At 44.7% G+C, this 23,121-nt stretch overlaps 1 protein-coding gene across 1 annotated transcript in view; it reads left to right on the forward strand.

Annotated features, from left to right (window-relative positions):
• Window positions 1-23,121, forward strand: part of COL9A3 (collagen type IX alpha 3 chain) — a 53,193-nt gene that overhangs the window by 22,860 nt on the left and 7,212 nt on the right. The window contains exons 14-24 of the mRNA XM_087720869.1: window positions 3,705-3,758; window positions 5,014-5,058; window positions 6,396-6,449; window positions 6,600-6,653; window positions 7,133-7,186; window positions 11,067-11,138; window positions 13,892-13,927; window positions 17,143-17,187; window positions 18,368-18,400; window positions 20,502-20,648; window positions 22,047-22,101. Coding sequence (XP_087576995.1) covers window positions 3,705-3,758; window positions 5,014-5,058; window positions 6,396-6,449; window positions 6,600-6,653; window positions 7,133-7,186; window positions 11,067-11,138; window positions 13,892-13,927; window positions 17,143-17,187; window positions 18,368-18,400; window positions 20,502-20,648; window positions 22,047-22,101 — 649 coding nt within the window. The remainder of the gene's footprint in view (window positions 1-3,704; window positions 3,759-5,013; window positions 5,059-6,395; window positions 6,450-6,599; window positions 6,654-7,132; window positions 7,187-11,066; window positions 11,139-13,891; window positions 13,928-17,142; window positions 17,188-18,367; window positions 18,401-20,501; window positions 20,649-22,046; window positions 22,102-23,121) is intronic.

Raw genomic sequence — 23,121 nt, forward strand, 5'->3', positions numbered from 1 at the left:
AAGTGCTGTTGCACGCCCACAGGCGTTTTTGGCATGCGACGACAAAGAGGTTTGCCATCCCTAGACTAGAAGATCGCCAAGGTCCCTTCTAACTTCGTTATTCTGTTATACATTTCATTACCTAACTAGGTAACATCATCGGAACTAGAAGGGAGTGAGATTTGCAGGAAGGAGGAGGAGGAGGAGGAGGAGGAGGAGGAGGAGGAGGAGGAGGAGGAGGAGGAGGAGGAGGAGGAGGAGGAGGAGGAGGAGGAAGGGAGGATTCTTGGTGCTCTCTGAGCTAATTGAACAGCTGAAAGAGAAAACCACTAATATATAACAGAACAAACCTCACTTGTATATAAATGGAGTGGGATTTGCTCTCTCTATATACTAGTGGTTTGCTCTTACAGTTCTTTGATTAGCTCAGAGAGCATCAAGGATCCCCCAATCCTCCTCCTCTTATCCTGTTTTTCCTCCCCCTCCTCCTCTTCTCCTCCTTCCTCCTCAGTGGTGGGTTTCAAAAATTGTTCAAACCTATTCTGTGGGTGTGGCCTCCTTTGTGGGAGTGGCTTGCTGCCCATGTGACCGGATGGGAGTGGCTTGCCACCCATGTGACTGGATATGAAGATGCCGACGACACTTGTCAGAACCACCTTAAATGACCTCACACACAGCACTGGCATGCATAAGAATAGGATGTAAACTTGTTTTTTAAAAGGCTTGCGTTAAAACAACTTCAACACACGCAATGTTCTGATTGCACCACAAACGCAGTAGACATCCTTCCCTTCCACAGAGGCCCTGAGTTTTATAAATATGAGCATGATAGTGTAGAATAATCCTATCCAAGGACCAGTGGTGGGTTTCAAAAAATTTTGGAACCTCTTCTGTAGGTGTGGCCTGCTTTCCGGGTCCACTGGTGGAACCTCTTCTAACCGGTTCGGTAGATTTGATGAACCGGTTCTACCGAATAGGTGCGAACTGGTAGGAACCCACCTCTGTTCCTCCTCCTGCACTGATGACATTACCTAGCTGGGTAATAGCAATAGCAGTAGACTTATATACCGCTTCATAGGGCTTTCAGCCCTCTCTAAGCGGTTTACAGAGAGTCAGCATATTGCCCCCAACAATCTGGGTCCTCATTTTACCCACCTCGGAAGGATGGAAGGCTGAGTCAACCCTGAGCCGGTGAGATTTGAACCGCTGAACTGCTGATCTAGCAGTAGCCTACAGTGCTGCATTTAACCACTGCGCCACCTTGGCTCGTAATGAAACATTGTAAGAAAACAACCAAGCTCAGAGAGAGTATCAAGGACACCTCAGTTCTCATTTATCATTACTGGTTCCAAGCAACAATCCGTCCACTTTGTGTTTGTGTCTTAGATTTAGTCATCCCCCACCCCTCACCCCCATCCTTTGGTTAAAGCCCACGATAAAAATAAAACGAAGGTTGGGTGGGCGTGACATGACTTTCCCAAGTGAGCTTAAAACGCAAGCATTAATTCTTGAACCATGATTCTGTTATCCCTCTATGCTTGCATGCTTGTTTATGAATACAAACCATCAGAGCAGGTAATTGAAAATGGGAGCATCTTAAAATAAATAAAAATGCAATTTTACATGTTCACTTGGCCATAGATGCACAAGACTCTTTATTTACGAAATGCATTGAATTGTGTTGTTTGTGAACCTGTTTTATAAAATGCTTTTGCAATGAATCAGAACGTTGTGCACTGTTGTTGACAGAACTTTTACAAAAAAAAAAAAAAGATATTTAAAATTCACTGTTGCCGGGAATACTTTACTCTGACATTAGCGAGGCGGGAGGAAAAAGCTGTTTTGCATTTTTCTCATTTTTCAACGTTTCCCTTCGTTACGTTTTTCATTTGTTAAACTCCCATTTGGTTTGCGCTGATGGGTAGACAAAACCGAAGCTGCCTTCCACAGCTTGTAAATGTTGTGTTTTGGAATCAAAGAGTAAGGGATTTGCGAAGAGTGTCCTACATGTGCAATGACAATGGGGTTTTTTTGTGTAAAAGAGAGCAGAAATCCAATAATTGCCCTTTTTTTCATCTTAGAGGCAGGAACATTCAGGCATTTTCCTTACCCCCAAACATCAAATTTTCCAAGTTTCAAAGTAGCTCTCTAGTTTACAAGCAGTTGCAAATATCATACAGAAACAGGCAGTCGTTGTGATGACCCGGGGCACGGCACAGAGGCAACTCAGTCAGCTGAGAGTTTGAACCGCCCCTTATTGCTCCAACTGCCCCCCAAACGTTCTCACGTTTCTAGCAAGTCCCAGAGCAAAGTAATGGTCGTGGCCCACCAGTGGCCAGTGCAGCTGGCAGCAGATTCGGACAGTGAGGAGGTTGGGGAGGAAAATGGGCCCATCCTGGAGCCTGAGAAAGGCTCTGATGAGAGCATGTGAAGCCATATCTGCTGGCACATGAGCCATCAGCTCCAGCACGCATGTGCATGGTGACCAGCTGATTTTCGGCCTTCTGGAGGACCAGAGGAGGCCATTTTTGCCCTCCCCAGGCTTCAGAAAAGCCTCCAGAGCCTGGGGAGGGCAAAAAATGGGCCCAACAGGGGGGCCCATTCACCCTCCTCAAGCTCTGGAGGTTTTCCTGGAGCCTGGAGAGGTGAAAATCCCCCCCACACACACACACATGGGGGTGGTCGCAGGTGCATGCGTGGGAGGTGCATGCGTGGGAGGAGCCTTCTTGTTGAGAACTGTGAAGCTGTTACCGTAGCAACTCCACTGCACTGTACAGTAGAAGCCATTTTACTCCAGTACGGTAGAAGCCATTTTAAGGCACAACAGGCTGTATCTTAATAGAACACACACCCCGAGGGGCTTCAGGGGTGTCTTACCCCCACCACAGTATTTGCTTCCAGGGAGTAAGTGCTTGATAGGCTCCCATAATCATGTCAAAAGAAGGAAGGAATTGAGAACTGGAGTGGATAGAACAGGTTTTTTGCCCTCCCCAGGCTCCGGAGGCTTTCCCCGAGCCTGAGGTGAAAATCCCCCCCTCATGGGGGTGGTTGCAGGTGCATGCATGGGAGGTGGTTACGCGCGCATATGCAGGTGGGCAGGGCACATTGTGTTGTGGGTGTGAGGCACATGTCCGTGTACTATCGCCTAGCTGATTTTCAACCTTCCGGGGAGCTGGAGGAGGCTGTTTTCCCCCTCCCCAGGCTTCAGGAAAGCCTCCAGAGCCTAGGGAGGGCAAAAAATGGGCACAGCGGGCCAACTGGAAGTTCAGAAACAATCCATTTCTGGCTATCGCCCCCAACACAAGGACAAAAACGTTTGCCATCACTGGTATATACCATAGAACCAAATGTGTAAATACTGCCATCTACTGGCTGAATACTACTGTAGTTGTTGCATAGACGTTCCAACAATGTACTCCAAGAAGAATTAATCAACCTGGGTACCTTTCTTTCTTGCACAGGAGTAGGGGAAGGAAGGAAGGAAGGAAGGAAGGAAGGAAGGAAGGAAGGAAGGAAGGAAGGAAGGAAGGAAGGAAGGAAGGAAGGAAGGAAGGAAGGAAGGAAGGAAGGAAGGAAGGAAGGAAGGAAGGAAGGAAGGAAGGAAAGATAGGAGGGAGGTTTAATAAAAATAGGAGAATAGATTGTCACCGTATTAAAGTAAACTCTTAATATTGTCTGTAATAGTCATCAGAAATTTACACATCGTAATTTCTTTACATTCTTAGGGTGCTGCCGGTCGTTCTGGTGCTCCTGGAGAGAAAGGCCCTCATGGACTCCCTGTAAGTTTTCTTTCATAAAATTTAGATCAAAGGGATATCAGGGTGATTGGCACCGTCTCCTGGTACATCTCCGACTTCTTAGAGGTCAAAGAAACTATCCTGCAGAGAGATTGGTGTCCTCTACTATAATGTTTCTTATCTTTGACAGCGGGAAAAGCTGTAGACTTCAACTCCCAGAATTCCGCAGCCAGCCATGCTGGCTAAGGAATTCTGGGAGTTGAAACCCATACCCTCTTCAAGCTGCTAAGAGTGAGGAACACTGCTCTACTGATTTCCAGGGACTTAAAAACCTCACAATTGCCTGTATATTTTTTTTCCATTCCCACCCCATTTTATTTTTGACTAGCTGATAACCCGGCGTTGCCCAGGTATTTATTTATAGGGGGAAAATGTCCAGACCAAATGTAATTTGTAATGATCGATTTTCCTCCTTACAAGAGGGACCTCCCTTGTGAAGCCATTACCATGGCAACTCCACTGTGTTGTACAGTAGAAGCCATTTTACGGCAGCGGTAGAAGCCATTTTAAGGCACAACAGGCTGTATCTTAACAGAACACCACCACCCCCAAGAGGCTTCAGGGGTGTCTTACCCCCACAGTATTTGTTTCCAGAGAGTAAGTCCTTGCTGGGCTCCCATAATCATGTTAAAAGCATGTTAAAAGGAATTGAGAACTGGAGTGGATAGAACAAGTTTCTGAACTTGGACTCCACCAAATATATTAGATTTCCATCATCCCCCCACGATCCATATTGGTTGAGGAATTAGAGGACTTGAGTCCCAAAGGTGCTTTTCCAAAAGGTTTTTTTTCTTCGAAAACATTTCACTTCTCATCCAAGAAGCTTCTTCAGTTCTTCTTTTTGGATGAGAAGCGAAAAAACCGAGGACAAAAAAACCAAGAAAGTCCAGTTGCCTTTTGGAAAAGCAATTTTGGGACAACCATGACCTGAATAATTGATAATCTCCATAGACATATAGGAACTTGAGGGATAAGGAAGGCTGACATTAAAAGGAGAGGGAAGAGGGGAATGTTGATCACTTTTGATTAAATTATTGAACTTGGTAGCCCACAAAACAGGAAGTTATTCTAGCATTTACTTGGGTGCATGTCTGGATGCTTACATTGATGGTTTCCTGAGTACACAAACTATTCTTTTATGAATATTTGGTCATGGGAAGAAGACATCATCATAAATTTATTTATGGACTCTTGTTTTTCAATATTTCAACATTAGTGACTCTTTTTCCCCTATCAGGGACTACCTGGGGGCGCAGGCACTAAAGGAGAAAAGGGCCAGCCTGTAAGTAAATCCTGCTATTTTGTTATTATATTAACGAAATGAAAGACTTCCAACTTTTCTCAGTGCAGTTACTAATACATAAACAGGTAATCCCTCAGTGTAAGTTAAACATAATATAACCGATATATAACTCTTAAGTTTAACAACATACGGTATACAATATTTCTACAATCTTAAATGAATCTATTTATCAACTCATTAATTCAAAAATACTTATCCACTATTATAAAGCAAAATTATACAAAAATAATTGCTAGTTTAAAAAGGAATCTAAACACAATCTTAAAATAAGCAAAATAGTCCATTTTAGCTTTTCCATCAGTTCATTCATGCATGCATTTTCCTTCAATTCATCCATTCATTCATTTTTCTTCATTCATTTTTCATTTTCCTTCAATCAATTAATTAATTCATTTTCCATTTTCCTTTAATTCATTTGTTCGTTCATTCATTCATTCATTCATTCATTCATTCATTCATTCATTTTCCTTTCTTCATTTTCCATTTTTCATTCATTCATTCAATTTCCTTCCTTTATTTTTCATTTTCCATTCATTCATTCATTCATTCATTCAATATCCTTCAATTCATTCATTCATTCATTCATTCATTCATTCATTCATTCATTCAGGAATTCATTTTCCTTCAATTCATTCATTTTCCTTCATTCATTTTTCATTTTCCTTCAATCAATTAATTAATTCATTTTCCATTTTCCTTTAATTCATTCGTTCATTCATTCATTCATTTTCCTTCCTTCATTTTCCATTTTTCATTCATTCATTCAATTTCCTTCAATTCATTAAGTCATTTACCTTCATTCATTTTTCATTTTCCTTCCATTCATTCATTCATTCATTCATTCAATTTCCTTCCTTTATTTTTCATTTTCCATTCATTCATTCATTCATTCATTCATTCATTCAATATCCTTCAATTCATTCATTCATTCATTCATTCATTCAGGCATTCATTTTCCTTCAATTCATTCATTCATTCAATTTCCTTCCTTTATTTTTCATTTTCCATTCATTCATTCATTCATTCAATATCCTTCAATTCATTCATTCATTCATTCATTCATTCATTCATTCATTCATTCAGGCATTCATTTTCCTTCAATTCATTCATTCATTCAATTTCCTTCCTTTATTTTTCATTTTCCATTCATTCATTCATTCATTCATTCATTCAATATCCTTCAATTCATTCATTCATTCATTCATTCAGGCATTCATTTTCCTTCAATTCATTCATTTTCTTTCATTCATTTTTTATTTTCCTTCGATTCATTCATTCATTCATTCATTCTGTTTTCCTTCCTCTTTTTCCCAAAGGGAAGCCCTGGAGAAATGGGGGAGTCTGGTCCTTCAGGAGAACCAGGTATACCTGTAAGTATCTCCCCAATATTTGTTCAATATTTCTCTCTCTACCTCTAATGAGGCATTTAAGATGTTGTCATATCACAAGTTACATTTGGATTATCCTGGATTAGACTCATGGAAAATACAGAATCAGCGATTTTGCATTTGTCTTTCTAGGGAACTCAAGGTATCCCTGGTGAGAGAGGTGAAGCTGGGCCAAGAGGATCTCCTGTAAGTAACCATTCTAATCAATCGATCCATTTTGTACGACCCAAACCTGCCTTTATGGCATTCAAAAAAAACTGAACCAGGGTTCTGGAAGCTCCATCTGTGAGCCTGGTCATCATAATAAATCTAGATCACTGCTCCAAGATGTTTAGAGCTTATAACTGTGGACCAAGGAAGATGGCCTTGAAGGTGATGTGCAAGCTCCGTTGCCAAGACAACAAGGGATGAAAGAATGTTTAAGTACAGAACATCCAGATAACATATGGAAGCGATCCCAACACCTCCCTAATCAGGCTGTTGGTTTGAACTTTGAACTTGGCAATTTGGTTGCAAACATTTCATCACCATTTGAGGAGATCGGCAGTGTGGACTACTTGTAATGGTTTTTTTTTCCTTACCTAAAATATTGTCACCTTGGAATTGCTGTTCCTGCTGAAGATGGTACTATCTTCCTTCATTGACCCATTTTTTTTTCCCTGCAGGGACAACCTGGTCTACAAGGGCCTATGGGAGTAGCAGGTGTAAGAGGTTTCCAGGTAAATCAAATTCAAAACATAATTTTCGGATGGAAAGGGCAACTGTTCCCAGGCCGGGGGAGGGGGGGCTGCAATTGATGTCTGTATCCTGCTTGGAGGGGCACTACCAAGGATTTCAACAAATCAAGTAGGTGTTTCTCAACCTTGGCAACTTTAAGATGTGTGGACTTCAACTCGCAGAATTCCCCAGCCAGCATGGCTGGCTGGGGAATTCTGGGAATTGAAGTCCACACATCTTAAAGTTACTGAGGGGGGGAAACACTGAGGTGGAATCTATCCAATAGTCCAGTCTTTAATCTTACCGACACTCTTCTTTCCATTGTGGCTGAGGAATTCTGGGAATTGAAGTCCACACATCTTAAAGTTACTGAGGGGGGGAAACACTGAGGTGGAATCTATCCAATAGTCCAGTCTTTAATCTTACCGACACTCTTCTTTCCATTGTGGCTGAGGAATTCTGGGAATTGAAGTCCACACATCTTAAAATTACTGAGGGGGGGAAACACTGAGGTAGAATCTATCCAATAGTCCAGTCTTTAATCTTACCGACACTCTTCTTTCCATTGTGGCTGAGGAATTCTGGGAATTGAAGTCCACACATCTTAAAATTACTGAGGGGGAGAAACATTGAGGTGGAATCTATCCAATAGTCCAGTCTGCTCTTTAATCTTCCCAACACTCTTCTTTCCATTGTGGCTGAGGAATTCTGGGAATTGAAGTCCACACATCTTAAAGTTACTGAGGGGGGGAAACACTGAGGTGGAATCTATCCAATAGTCCAGTCTTTAATCTTACCGACACTCTTCTTTCCATTGTGGCTGAGGAATTCTGGGAATTGAAGTCCACACATCTTAAAATTACTGAGGGGGGGAAACACTGAGGTAGAATCTATCCAGTAGTCCAGTCTTTAATCTTACCGACACTCTTCTTTCCATTGTGGCTGAGGAATTCTGGGAATTGAAGTCCACACATCTTAAAATTACTGAGGGGGAGAAACACTGAGGTGGAATCTATCCAATAGTCCAGTCTGCTCTTTAATCTTCCCAACACTCTTCTTTCCATTGTGGCTGAGGAATTCTGGGAATTGAAGTCCAAACATCTTAAAGTTACTGAGGGGGAGAAACACTGAGGTGGAATCTATCCAATAGTCCAGTCTGCTCTTTAATCTTCCCAACACTCTTCTTTCCATTGTGGCTGAGGAATTCTGGGAATTGAAGTCCACACATCTTAAAGTTACTGAGGGGGAGAAACACTGAGGTGGAATCTATCCAATAGTCCAGTCTGCTCTTTAATCTTCCCAACACTCTTCTTTCCATTGTGGCTGAGGAATTCTGGGAATTGAAGTCCAAACGTCTTAAAATTACTGAGGGGGAGAAACACTGAGGTGGACTCTATCCAATAGTCCAGTCTGCTCTTTAATCTTCCCAACACTCTTCTTTCCATTGTGGCTGAGGAATTCTGGGAATTGAAGTCCACACATCTTAAAGTTACTGAGGGGGAGAAACACTGAGGTGGAATCTATCCAATAGTCCAGTCTGCTCTTTAATCTTCCCAACACTCTTCTTTCCATTGTGGCTGAGGAATTCTGGGAATTGAAGTCCAAACATCTTAAAATTACTGAGGGGGAGAAACACTGAGGTGGACTCTATCCAATAGTCCAGTCTGCTCTTTAATCTTTCCAACACTCTTCTTTCCATTGTGGCTGAGGAATTCTGGGAATTGAAGTCCAAACATCTTAAAGTTACTGAGGGGGAGAAACACTGAGGTGGAATCTATCCAATAGTCCAGTGTGCTCTTTAATCTTCCCAACACTCTTCTTTCCATTGTGGCTGAGGAATTCTGGGAATTGAAGTCCACACATCTTAAAGTTACTGAGGGGGAGAAACACTGAGGTGGAATCTATCCAATAGTCCAGTCTGCTCTTTAATCTTCCCAACACTCTTCTTTCCATTGTGGCTGAGGAATTCTGGGAATTGAAGTCCAAACATCTTAAAATTACTGAGGGGGAGAAACACTGAGGTAGAATCTATCCAATTCAGGGGTGGGTTCCGGCTACTGCTACTGCCGGTTCGCTCAGGGATGCGCAGTACTGAAAAAATGCTTCTGCGCATGCGCAGAAGCAAAAAAACAAGATGGTGGTGCTTACGGCAGCGCCAAGAGAACTGGTTTGGGGGCATGGCAGGCTGAATTAGTACCTACTCATCTGAACCAGTCTGAAGTGGTAGGAACCCACCTCTGATCCAATTGTCCAATCTGCTCTTTAGTCTTCCCAACACTCTTCTTTCCATTGTGGCTGAGGAATTCTAGGAATTGAAGTCCAAACGTCTTAAAATTACTGAGGTTGAAAAACACTAAGGAAGAATCTATTCATTTGTCCAGTCTGCTCTTTAGTCTTCCCAACACTCTTCTTTCCAATGTGGCTGAGGAATTCTGGGAATTGAAGTCCATACATTCTTAAATTTGCTAAATTTGAAGAAAAACAGATATAAACAATGGTAGGCTCCATACGGTTCGCACCGGTTGTCCCAAACCGCATGTTAATGTTCTGAGCAGTTCGGAGAACGGGTTGGTAGAAGAAATCTTTTCCCACTTTACAGGGCTAATCCTGCAAGGAACACAGGAAGGAAAGATTCTAGTATGCCTGTATTTCTAGCCTAATCCTTATCTTAATTGCCACCCCTGCTGCTTTAAGTGTTTTCAGAAACTGCCTCTAACAGCCTTAATGCTTCTTGGCAGTACGCCTAGACTTTCTGTCTGTAGCTGAGCTTCTCCGGAGTTCCCTTACCCCCGGAGTTTTTTGTGGTACTTTTGTAGTTACTTTTTGTGGTGTTTTTGTGGTACTTTTATTCCTGGGGCTTGAACATTAACATTTTGTGCAACCTCCGGAGCACGAAAAACCAGCCCTACGGGAAAACTGGAAATTCAGGAACTGACTTCTGGTTTGGCCGTAGGGCCATTTTTCACCATCCCGAGCCTTCAGGAGGCTTCCCTGAAGGCTCCGGAGGTGAAAAACCAGCCCTACGAGCAAACCGGAAGTCACCATTCCTAAACTTCCGGGTTCCCCATAGGTCTTTTTTTCACCATATCGAGGCGGTGGGCCGGGGAGACTGTTTTCACCCTCCCCAGGCTCCTAGAAAGCCCTCTGGGGTCTGGGGAGGGTGAAAAAACATACCAAAAGCAGAGGGGTATGACCCCTTTGCACTCCACCTGCTTTTGGCACGGGAGCCCAAAAAGGTTCGCCATCACTGCCTTAGGATATCTTGTGAGGTGAGTGAGACCAGCTGGTATCTTTAAGTGGTGCATTTCGGATGGCGTTACTGTCGGTTCACTCATGGGCATGCTTCGCTGGATGCTCACTGCGGGCACATGCGCAGTTCAATGGAAATTGTTCTGCGCATGTGCAGAAATAAAAATAAAGATGGCGGCAGCGACGACTGGGGAACCGGTTCAGGGGCGTGGCCAGCCTGGGTCATAGCCAGTTCTGCAATCCCAGCCGGCATAACACGAACAATTCGGCTGAACCAGGCCAAACTGGTAGAAATCCACCTGTGGTGCAAATCTAATAAATGAAAGTAGTAAATAAGGCAGGTTGTGGGGAACTAAATGGAGCTGGAGAGATAGAAAACTAAAATGGCTCATGGGGATCTACAACGTAGAGATTTGCCAGTGGCAAACTAGCAACTTTAAAATTCAAAGTTGGCTAAGATGGGTTTTCTTTTTTTTCTTTTCGGACTGTTTTAAGCCACCCTCTGAAATGCTGCCGATTTTGAATAACTTCGTTATTCAACAAGTTTGTTCTTGAATAAGTTTGATTCAAACACCCCTTTCTCCCTTGTTTCAGCTTTCTCTCTTATTTCTCTCTTTTCGTTTAACTTTCCAGGGCCGTGCAGGACCAAGTGGGGAACCAGGCCGACCTGGTGCCACTGGGCTACGGGGTGAATCCGGCCAGCAGGTAAATCTTCTGCAAAAATGAACAAATGACGTGATGAATGTTACTTCGATGAATGCAGAATTCTTTTGGATAGGGCTACAATATTTAATTCAATCAATTTTGTAATGTAAGTCAGGGGTCCCCAGTCCCACAGGCCGTGGCCTGTTCAAAACCCGGTGGCAAGAGAGATGGTGTTCTGACCCATCTCCCCAAACACAACAAATTGCAATGATTCCTTCATTAGGAGCGCCAGCAGCCCCGGCAAAACGTTTCTCTTTCACCACAGGCTAACAAGTCTGCCTGGCAGGGAGATGAATAGTTATCTGTCACATCTATTCATCTCCGCTGCCTTTTATCCCCAGAGCTAGGGTGGGGCTTCGCTAGCAGCGGTGGCTCTTCCTTCCCAAGGACCGGCCCATAGATTTCCACTGCTCTCCTCTCCTCTGCCTTCTGAGCATCCATGCATCAGGCACTGGACTGATGTTCAGTCCAGCTGTTCCTCCACTTCCTCCTCAGCCACCTCCACACCTGGGGGCTGTTGACTCTCCACCTGAGGGCTGACGGACGGTCCAGGCTCTGCCTCTGTCTCTCTGCCAGCTCCATTCCCTCTTCCCCCTCGGAGCTCTCAGGTTGCTTTGATGCTGATCCTGACTTCCACGCCTCCTCCTCCTCTTCTAATTCGGCTGCTGGAAGGGTCAACGGGCCACAACAGATGGGAAAGCCCATGTGCGTGAAGCTGCAGTCATGCAAGCGGAGGGTGCTTGTCAGGGCCGGATTTAGATGAAAAGAGGCCCTAGGCTATTCCACTTATGAGGCCCTTTCACCTCCCATTTTTAAGTTTGTAAATTACATGAGAGACAATAAAATACATCATTACTGTGATATATATCAATATATATAGCTGGCCTTCTGACGGAGGGCGGCTCTGCTCTGCGACAAAGGCAGCGAGGCCAGCCGCCTCCCCTGCTGTGCTCAGCTGCCTGGCTCGGCCTTCTCGCCCTCACCTGCCTGACCGCTGGTGGGCTCCGCATCGACGGGGCGGCTACTGGGAGCGGCCGCGCCTCTCGCCCGACCACCGGTGCCGGGAACGTGGGCGGGCTCCCCAACTGCCGCGGCACTGGAACGATTTTAACCAATACATGTTTATGTTTGTTTATTAGTCATATGCGTAGAATTTCTCCTTATTTTCGGTTCAGTGTTTTAATGTTCTTAGAATAGTGTAATTTTAATTTTGCTAACAATTTGAATGTAGGCCCCTCTTGATCTTGAGGCCCTAGGCTGAAGCCTAGTTAGCCTATAGGAAAATCCGGCCCTGGTGCTTGTGCTCACGCGCAAAGCTGTACTTTCACAAATGGAGCACTTCCCCCACACACAGAAATGGAGCTGTGCATGCATGCATGTACACTTACCACTCACACCCACCCACCCCGTGGAGAGCCAAGCTGGAAAGTTTGGGGGCCACTGATCAAAGTTACAGAATCGATTTAAAATATTTCCATTGATGAAAGATGGCTGCAAAGCAAGATTTTCCTACTGCATAGATGTTAGTTGTTACTGTTATTAAACTACTGTTAGTTAGTTACAATTGGATGTTACTGTTATTAAATTATCAGCTACAGTATAACAGGGTTGGCAGGGTCCTTGAAGGTCTTGTAGTCCAACCCCCTGCTCAAGCAGGAGATCCTATATACCATTCAGGACAAGTGGCTGCCTAAGCTCTTCTTAAAAACCTTCTTAAAAATAATTACTGTTGTTTTCTCTGTTAGAGAAATTAAGAAATGCCTTTTTAAAAGACCAGTTGTTTCAAAACACCTGTTGGGTGGAAGGCGGGGCTTGATGGCAGCTCCACCCACATTTGTGGATTAATTGCATGGAATGTCATTTTAGAACAGAACATGAAATGGGTGGAGCATGCCGCCCCCAGCATTTACTGCAGTGTTTCTCACCCTTAGTAACCTGAAGCTGTGTGGACTTCAACTCCCAGAATTCCCCCAGCCAGGGGAATTGAAGTCCACACATTTCTTCAAATTGCCAAGGGTGAGAAACACAATCTATTGCAAAAGTGCTCCAAATACTGTTTTAAATTTAAGCAATAGAGAAGAGATTGTTTTAAATCGCTGTGTGGCAAGAGCGGCGGCAAACAAATTTAACAAATAAGTAAATAATTTTTAAAAACCATTCCGACATAGACTTAGCTAATCCAAAAGGTACTGTATTTTTTTGGAGTATAAGACGCACCCTTTTCCCTCAAAAAAGGTGGAAATCTGGGTGCGTCTTATACACTGAATGCAGCATTTTTTGCCTCCTGAAACCCCGCCCCCTTCATCAAAATGGCCATGCAATGCCTTTAGAAGGCTTTCAGAGAGCTCCTGGGGGCTGGGGAAGGCACAAATGAGTGAAAAATGGGCTGTGTTTTGCTCAATTTTACCCTCCTCCAGCTCCCAGGTGTACTCCTATAAGCCTCCTGCAATTTTTTAACAAAAATGGGTCAGTTTTTGCTCATTTTGGGGGGGCATCCCCCAGGACCACTCTGCAAACCCCCTAAAGGTTATTCATGCCTTTTTGGGGTGGAAAACGGATCCGTTTTCATGAAAAACGGGCCGTTTTTGGGAGGTTTGCAGAGTACAAAAACTTTTTTTTCTTCAAAACCTTGGTGCGTCTTATACTCCGAAAAATACGGTACTTATTTATATTGTGTCTTTGCGATTTGAGTAACTTGCTGGTCAATTGTTTCTGGCAATTCTTTTTCATGCTTTTTCTTTATTTGTTTCCAGGGTCCTACTGGGGTTTCGGGACCCAAAGGTAACCAGGTAAGATAAAGATCTCAATTCTTCGGATGCATAAATCATATTAAAACCATGGTTTGTCTAATCCTGGTTTACAGAATAAATCTCAGTGGCTGGGCTCATCCAATCAACTAACCACACAAACCATATTATGGTTTGATTACGGTGTGAAAAATTAGTTTGTGCCCCAAACAGCGCATGTGTAAATGGTACAGTTATCCAAAGCAACGCAAGTTCCATCTTTTTGGTAGGTATGTTGCAACACTGTACCAGTGCAGGAAAGGGGCAGAGCTGGTGTTGCAGAAAGAAGATGTTGAGGCCCGCCAGTGGCCAGCAGAGCTGGCAGCAGATTCGGACTGTGAGGAGGTTGGGGAGGAACATGGGCCAGTCCTGGAGTCTGGGGAAGGCTCTGATGAGGGCTCTGTGTCAGAGGCAGAGAGGGGTCCAGGGCCATCTGACAGTTATCAGCTGCCTTCAGAGTCAGACATCAGTGAGGCAGAAGAACAGCTGGAGCCTGTTCCCAGTGTGTGCATTCGCAGAGTTGCCAGACGAAGGGAACAGCTAAAGAACAGGGGTCGACTTGGGAGTAAGGCCACAGTTAGACGATGAATGGTCCCTCCCAGAGGAAATAAAAGAGGGGTGAAAGGGGAGTGGAGTTTGCAGGAGACAATTAATTCTCTCGTGACTCTCTGAGACTCCTTGCCAGGTTTTGCAGATATCAACCTGGCAGCTCTCCAAGCCAGATAAGGTCTGTGACTGAATTCTCCCTTGAAAGACTTTGCTGGATGTGAATGAGCAGAATTCACAGCAAATTAATAAAAGGGTTTTTTGTTGGGACCAGGAGTTTGCTTCATGCTCTTGGGAAGCCTTGGTCAGAACAGAAGAGCTTTCTCTGGTTCTTTTGGTCAAAGCTTCAAATTGTGTGTAGCTGACCAAGGATTGAGATGCAATGGGCGAAGTCTTGAATTCATTTCCTTTAAACATTGGTTAATTGTCCTCACTGTTTTGAATTCTAGATTGCTTCTCTCCTTGATTAGTTTCTATCTATTGCTTCTTGTCCTGCCCTCAGGTGCCTTGGAGAATAGCTTGACTCCCTCTTCTTTGTGGCAGCCTCTCAAATACTGGAATGCTGCTATCATTTCCCCCCTGGGGAGTGGGGATCCAATTTCATTGTATTTATGGACAATGACAATAAAGATTATACTTACACTGGTCCTTCTTTTCTCTAGTAATGTGTGCTGTAATTCTATTTTGACCAACAAGGTCAATGGGAGAAGCCAGATCGGATTAATGACCACATTATTCACTTAATAACTGCAGTGATTCACTTAAGGACTATGGGGGGACAAGGTAGTAAAATTGAGTGCGAATCACTTGAAAATTGTCTTGCTTAGCAAGGGAAATTCTGATCCCGATTGGAGTTGTAAGTTGAGGACTACCCAGAGCTACAACTTAAGTTTTGAGAAGTTATTTCCATCTTCAGTTAAGTTCGAGGTAGTTTAATCTAACGGACATATTTTTGCATACTTCTTCCTTAACACGTTTATTGATCCCATATGTTTTTGTATACTCATTCGCAAAACAGATTTAGAATCACACGTGGCTGCCTGCTGCATAAATGTCAGAAAGTGTGAATTGTGTAGAACTGTATAATACAAATAGAGCACATTTTGTTCCTTTCCTTGGCAGTAATTTTCCACATACTGGAACAAGGAAGCCCTCTTCTGGTTTACATGAGAAAGTTTACTTCTAACCAAGGGCAGCAAATAGATGTAACAACTCATAAAATTGTTGAAAAGCGTCCTATTTTTAAAAAATCTTCTTCATTGAAGGTTTAACCTTGAATTAAAGTCACTTTCTTAGAGCTCAAAGCTTTGCGTTCAGAGACCCAAAAGTGATTTTTCCAAAAGGCAACTGGACTTTGTTGTATTTTTTCCCCCTTTGAAAACATTTCGCTTCTCATCCAAAAAGCTTCTTGGATGAGAAGTGAAATGATTTAAAAGCGGGAGGGGGGAAGGAATCAAGAAAGTTCAATTGCTTTTTGGAAAAACCACCTGTTGGAAGAAATGTCCATCTGGATTTAGTAAGTGGGGGGGGGGGGAAAGACACTGGATTCATGGAAGTTGCTTGGAAAGAAGGTTTATTAACAATGGACAGGACCACATGGTTTGAGGTCCTGGGCAGAAAAGGGAAGAGATGCTGAGGGTGCCTGGGTTTTATGCCCTCTCTGGGCTTTGAACCTGAGCTTGTATTCTGATTGGTTGTCAGACTCCCATGTGGCCATGCAGGGGCAACTCTGTGGGCTGTCCCGAGTCCCAAGCTTGGTTGAGCCTTGCTGGGTGATGTTGTAATGAAAAGACTTTGGGATTCCTATTATGGCTCTGCCTGAAGGAGGTAGATCTTTGATATGTAGAATAGACTCGAGCTGATTAGGAAGAGGGTCCATTTATTGATGAAGCAGAACAACCAAGGACGTGTGATTCTGGTGCAACTGACCACATGGAGTTGGAGTGGGCTGTATTTATATCTTATCTTGGGCTTTGCACTTGAGCCTCCTGTTCCTGTACAAGAACATGTATTCTATTGGTTGTTGTCAGACTCTCCAGGTGCCATGTACAAATCTTAGGAGTGTGTCTGAGTTAGTTTGGTTTAGGTTTGGGCTGATGCAATGAAAGGCCTTTTGGGGCAATTCCTACTGTGTCTGAGAGCTAACCCTACCTTTGTTCAGACCTCTCTGCAGGGAATTTGTGTCTATGAATAGAGCTACCTAGATTTCAATAACCTCTTTGTCTCTTAAATGCTGACATCTGCTGAGGGCTATTAAGAAAGGTGGGGGGCTGCTTTCTCCCTCTAAAAAAACATGTTTCTCCGTTTCTCATCCAGGGAAATATAATATTCTGCCTTTTTTAATATTTCTGAAAATATTTCATTCTTCTCAGAGAAGGGTGGGTGCTAACTTCCTACAAAGCTAAGCAGGCTTGAGGTTAATATTGGATAGGAAACCCACCAGGAAATTCCAGGAATGTAGGGTTAGTGAGTTGAGATGTTCTGAGAACATCTCAGAAGAACATGAAGGGAGACCTAATGCTGCCAAGAAAATTGCACGGCACATCCAGGAAGCTACCAGATGTTGATTCATAAGAAAATTAACATCAATCATCATTAGCCCAACAACTGTAGTGACTCTAAAATCTTGTTTTCCTTTTTGATAAATATATTCTTTCTGTTTTCCTGTATAGGGCATTGCTGGGACAGATGGACTACCAGGAAGTAAAGGAGAACAGGTATGTAATGAAAACTGGCTGGGTGAGTCCCATGTTAGGCATGAAAGCAGCTGGGTGACTTATGGCCAATCATCAGGAGACAATGAGTTCTATGAAAGCAGCTGGGTGATTTAGGGCCAATCATCAGGAGACAGTGAGTTCTAGTCCCATTTTAGGCATGAAAACAGCTGGGTGACTTAGGGCCAATCACAAGGAGACAGTGAGTCCTAGTCTGATCTTAGGCACAAAAGCTGGCTGGATGAATTTTGGCCAATCACTAGGAGACAGTGAGTTCCAGTCCCGCCTTAAGCATGAAAGCCTGGGGAGTTCAAGTCCACATATCTTAAAGTTGCCAAAGTTGAGAAGCACTAAACTACAGCTTTGTCTGCTGATTCAGTGGTCCTGGGATCTTTTTAATTTTATTTTTAACTAACTCCTCGACACATCTGCAAGGCTCTGGAGTAGAAGATCTCGGAACTGAAGATATGATACAGAACTGAATCAGCATGATGAAGGTTACTCTAGGGAAACACCCCGCTTATATTCATCCACGATGCTGGAAATGCAGAGTGTATTCTCACACTATACAAAGGTTGACACTTAGAATATTCATGACTGGGAGAGACATAGGAACAAGGTCAACCAATATATAGGCATGGCAACTGGGTCAGCCAATGGAAACTATTTGGTGACTGAGAGCCATGCCAGATGGCTTGGATCCAGGGCGTGGGTTAGCCTGCAACCTTTTGAGTCTGTGCAGAGAATTGAAACAGAAACTTAAGCAGTCTGCTGCTCTGATAACTAAACTAGCAGTCTGTCTGGGCTTGTCTCATACAAAACTAACTTGCTTGTGTTTGCCTGTAACTTTCCTGCCTTGTGTTTACTTGGAAGAATCACCTGTTGGTATTGTACATTTATTCATCTATTCTTATGTGTATAAAGAAGTTAATGAATCCAGCTGCATCAGTTATCTGCGTGTGCTTCTGGATTTTTCTGCAACAAACTCTGACATTATAGTCCTTCCAACTCTAGCATTCTTTAATTCTACTTCAATCCCCGAGTAAGTTGTTCAGATGATAAATTTGGATGGCGTATTTGTGAGCTGCAATGACAAGCAATCCAGATTCTTCAGTTTCATTTTGGTTTCCTGCATGGGATTGAAAGAAATAACTTTATTTCAATTTCTTTCTTCTTTTCTTAGGGCCCTTTTGGCTCTCCTGGACAGAAAGGGGAAGTGAGTATCCTATACTTTTTTTCATTATATGGATTTGTACTCATTTGCCTGGTGGTTTTTATTTTTTAAAAATCCGAGACGTCGCTGTCAGAGGAAGCTGTGCAAAGGAAAGTGAATGTCACTTACAAAAGGCTTCCTGACTGCTTCCCCGCCATTCTTATATTTCATTTAAAAGTCCCCGCCAGCAGCGCAAAACAGAAGGCCAACAATATAGCAGCCAGTGCTTTAAGCGAAAGCTATTTGCATGTGGTGCAGAGGTGAATTCTGGATCCCGTTCCAACCGGTACGGTTGGAATGGGTCCAGTGGTGTACACATGGACGTGTGCAGCATGCGCATGAGTCTTAGCGCCTCTGCGAGTCTCCACAATGCTCCAGCTGCTCAGCAGAGCATCTGCGCGTGCACAGAAGTGCCGAAGACTTAAAAGACCGGTATGGAGCTTGGGCGGGCGGAGCACAGTACCGGAATGGTATCCGATGCTCCGGGCAGGCTCCAGTACACCCGTACTGGGGCGTATCACCTGCAACCCACCACTGATGTGGTGCTGGCCTGAGCAAGACAGGAGGGCAGTTCCAACAAAACATATAGGAGAGAGAGCACACCTGGAATCCTGCATCCAGTTTTGGTCTCCCATTACAAAATAGATGTTGAGACTTTGGGAAAAGTGCAGAAAAGAGCAACGAAGAGAATTAAAGACCTGGAGACAAAAACGTAGAGAGAACGGTTGCAGGAATTGGTATGGCCGGTCTTTAGGAAAGAAAGACCTGGGAGGATATGATAGCAGTATTCCAGTATTTGAGGGTCTTCCACAAAGAGGAGGGGGTCAAATTATTCTCAAAAGCACCTGAAGGCAGGACAAGAAACAAGCGATAGGAACTAATCAAGGAGAGCCGCAACATGGAATTGAGGAGAAACTTCCTAAGGACAATCAACCAATGGAGGAGCTGGCCTTCAGAGGTTGTGGGTGCTTCATTACTGGAGGTTTTTAAGAAGAGACTGGACAGCCATCTGTCTGACATGATGTAGGGTCTCCTGCTTGAGCAGGGGGCTGGACTAGAAGACCTCCAAGGTCCCTTCCAGCCCTATTCTCATTGATTGATGGAGCTAGTTTGGTCTTGTGGATAAGGTGCTGCCTGGAAGCCAGGAGATGTTGAGTTCTAGTCCCACCTTGAGCATGGAAGCTGACTGGTTAACTTGGGGCCAGTTTTAACCCAACGTCCTCTGCCTAGTTAGCGCCCATGATGGTTACCAGTCAGTCACACGTCCAGATCATGATTAGAGGTTTGCTTAACTTGTATAACGCAGTGTTCTCCAACCTTGGCCACTTTAAGACTTGTGGACTTCAACTCCCAGAGTTCCTCAGCCAGCAAAGCTGGCTGAGGAACTCTGGGAGTTGAAGTCCACAAGTCTTAAAGTGGCCAAGGTTGGAGAACACTGCTATAAGGCAGCTGCATCCCTCAAGGGCTTTTAGGCCCAACTTAGTGGCCACAGCTTCTCCATTTAGGACAGTGATGGCTAGCCTTTTTGTTGTCATGTGCCAAAAGTGTGCACGACACCCCCCCGTGTGCACCTTGCTCCGGTGCATGCGTGTGTGACCTGCTGCGCATGCATGCGTGACCCACACACACACATCCACCCCGCCACCGCCCATTTTTCGCTTCCTGGTTGGTGCAGGAGGCCCAAAACAGGGCATGGCGGGGCATGTGAGGCCCCAAAATGCAATGTGAGCAGCCCCCTGCATGCGCCCCACCCCCACACATGCATGTGTGACCTGCTGGGCATTTGTGCATGAAACAACCTCATGCTCCCCCGTGCATGCGCCCCATTTTTGGCTTCCAGGTTGGTGCACGATGCCTTCCAGGCCCAAAATGGGGAGGGGGAAGGCGCACGAGGCTCCAAAATGCATTGCGAGCAGACAACCCCCATGCATTCGTCCCCCCCTCTACACGCATGTGCAGCAGAGACCCAAAGACCAGCTGACCAGGAGTGGGGTTGGAGCGACGGCTGGCGTGCCCACATAAAGGGCTCTGCGTGCCACCTGTGGCACATGTGCCATAGGTTTCCCATCACGGATTTGGGATGTTCTTCATTCTTCTTTTGCAGGCAGGACAGAGAGGAGAGCCCGGCCCGAAAGGAGTCCACGGCCCCAATGGAACTGCTGGACTTCCAGGAATTCCAGGCCATCCTGGCAAAATGGGTTTGCAAGGCGAGCAAGGAATCCCTGGGATTGTGGGGAAAACGGGCCCTCCGGTAAGAGGTTCTGGACAAAGCCTTGTGTCAACTCACAAAGCATTTCTAGTCTGCTCTCGAGTTGCCATGGGCAGCAAGAGGGGGGGGGGAGCACATTCCACGCATACCTTCTTCCAGTTTTCAGATCTCCAATTCCAAGAGCCAGCTTGTGAGGCGTGGATTTCTACAGCCCGCAGGAGTGCCTCGGTGGAGAATGTGATTTATGACACAGACTGAGAGGAAGTTTGTGGGAAATCAGGTCAAAGTTGAGCCATAAATTACGTGCGGCAGAGTTGACCTCACTGGAGTAGATGCCGACATGCTGCTCCTAATAAATAGCTGGTTTTCTTTTGAAACTTGGCTCGAGACTCATGAGTTAATTAGGGCATCTGTCGGAACCGTGACGCCTTCTGCAATTGTTTGTTGGTGCTGGTCTTCCCGTCTTTTTCTTCCGATTCCAATTCAAAGCTCATTTACACTGGGCTACTCCTAATACAGATAGTCCTCGACTAATGGCCACAACTGAGCCCATAATTTCTGTTGTTAAGTGAAACACGTGTTAAGTGAGTTTTGCCCCATCTTACGACCTTTCTTACCACAGATGTTAAGTGGTAAGTCGAGAACTACCGATAAAACCTTCAGTCTCATAATGAATGAAAGGTTGCTGCAGAGTTACTTAGGGAACTCCGTAGCGAGGTATCATGACGTTGGAAGATAAATTGCAACTCTTTAGAAGTCATAAAAATCTCTGGTGCAGACCAAATTAAGGGAGGATGGAGGAGATGTTCACAGTGAGACCCCAACTCTTCTGAGGGATTTCTAAATATCATTGCATAATATTAGGGATAGGGGCACAATGGCTCAGCAGTTAAAAATGCTGAGCTTGTCTGCTGGAAAGCTGACAGCTTTCGGTTTGAGACCCGAGTGCTGCGGGATGGGGTGAGTTCCTGTTCCTTGCTCCAGCTCCTGCCCACCTAGCAGTTCGAAAGTATGCAAATGCGAGTAGATAAATAGGTGCCACTTTGCTGGGAGGGTAAGCAGCGTTCCGTGCACCTCGGCTTATGCTGGTGACATCACCACAGAAGAGAGCCAAGGTGGCGCAGTGGTTAAATGCAGCACTGCAGGCTACTTCAGCTGACTGCAATTCAGCAGTTTGGCTGTTCAAATCTCACCGGCTCAGGGTTGACTCAGCCTTCCATCCTTCCGAGGTGGGTAAAGTGAGGACCCGGATTGTTGTTGGGGGCAATATGCTGACTCTGTAAACTGCTTAGAGAGGGCTGAAAGCGGTATATAAGTCTAACTGCTATTGCTATTGCTATTGTCTTTGGACAATGCTGGCTCCCTCCGCTAGGAAATGAGCAGCGCCCCCTAGAGTCGAACTTGACACAGGAAACCCTTTACCTTTTCCTTTAATTTTAGGGAAAAGAAGCTAGTGAGGAACGCATCCGAGAACTCTGCGACGGAATGATCAGCGGTGAGTACAGCTGCAAATTCTTGGGCAAGGAGATAATATTTATTTTGCCAAATGGATCGTTGGTGACAAGCGAGTGAGGCGGTGGCCTAGAGGGGGAGCTCTCGCCTCACAATCAGGTGTCTGTGAGTTTGATCCTAGGTAAAGGCAGATATTTCTCTCTCTCTCTGGGCACAATGAGTAAATACCAGCTGTGAACTTCGCATTGGTGACAGGAAGGGCATCCGGCTAGTAAACTCTCAGCTCCATTCAGTTGCCCCGACTCCACTCCACTGCAAGGGATTACGGGGTCGTTAAAAGATTTTTAAAAAGTTTCCGGTGACGAGTCCTACAACCTGAGCAAATCCTTCGAAGAGTCCGAAGGGCTTCTGTTGTGGCCTGCCAGTGGCCAGTGAAGCCGGCAGCAGAGTCGGACAGTGAGGAGGTTGGGGAGGAAACAAGTTAGAATGAAGGAGAAATTTCCTGACAGTTAGAACAATGAATCAGTGGAACAACTTGCCTCCAGAAGTTATAAATGCTCCAACAATGGGAATTTTTAAGAAGAGATTAGATAACCATTTGCCTGGAGTGGTGTAGAGTTTCCTGCCTATTCTATTCTATTCATTGGCCTTCAAGCAGGACTTAGGAATTTGACATTTCTGAATAAGCATATGAGATACTGGAATAAGGATGGTTTGAAATCCATCCCTTGGGTAACTCCAAAAATTTTTTCTTTCCCCTTCTTTTAAAGACCCTGTAGTCCCTTGCATCAAGGTGCCGTTGGGCCCACTGAGTGTTTACTGGCCAGATTTTCTCTTTGCGCTCAGAAACATACATATTTACCACCAGGGGTGGGTTTCAAAAATTGTTCGAACCTACTCTGTGGGCATGGCCTCCTTTGTGGGAGTGGCTTGCTGCCCATGTGACCGGATGGGAGTGGCTTGCCACCCATGTGACCGGATGGGAGTGGCCTGCCACCCATGTGACCTGGTGGGAGTGGCCAAGACAATGTTATTACTAGATATTACTAATTACTAGATATTA

The sequence above is a fragment of the Thamnophis sirtalis genome, unplaced genomic scaffold, assembly GCF_051295495.1.
Source record: "Thamnophis sirtalis isolate CommonGarterSnake01/CBP01778 unplaced genomic scaffold, rThaSir2_p1.2 scaffold_7, whole genome shotgun sequence".
NCBI classification, from domain to species: Eukaryota; Metazoa; Chordata; class Lepidosauria; order Squamata; family Natricidae; genus Thamnophis; species Thamnophis sirtalis.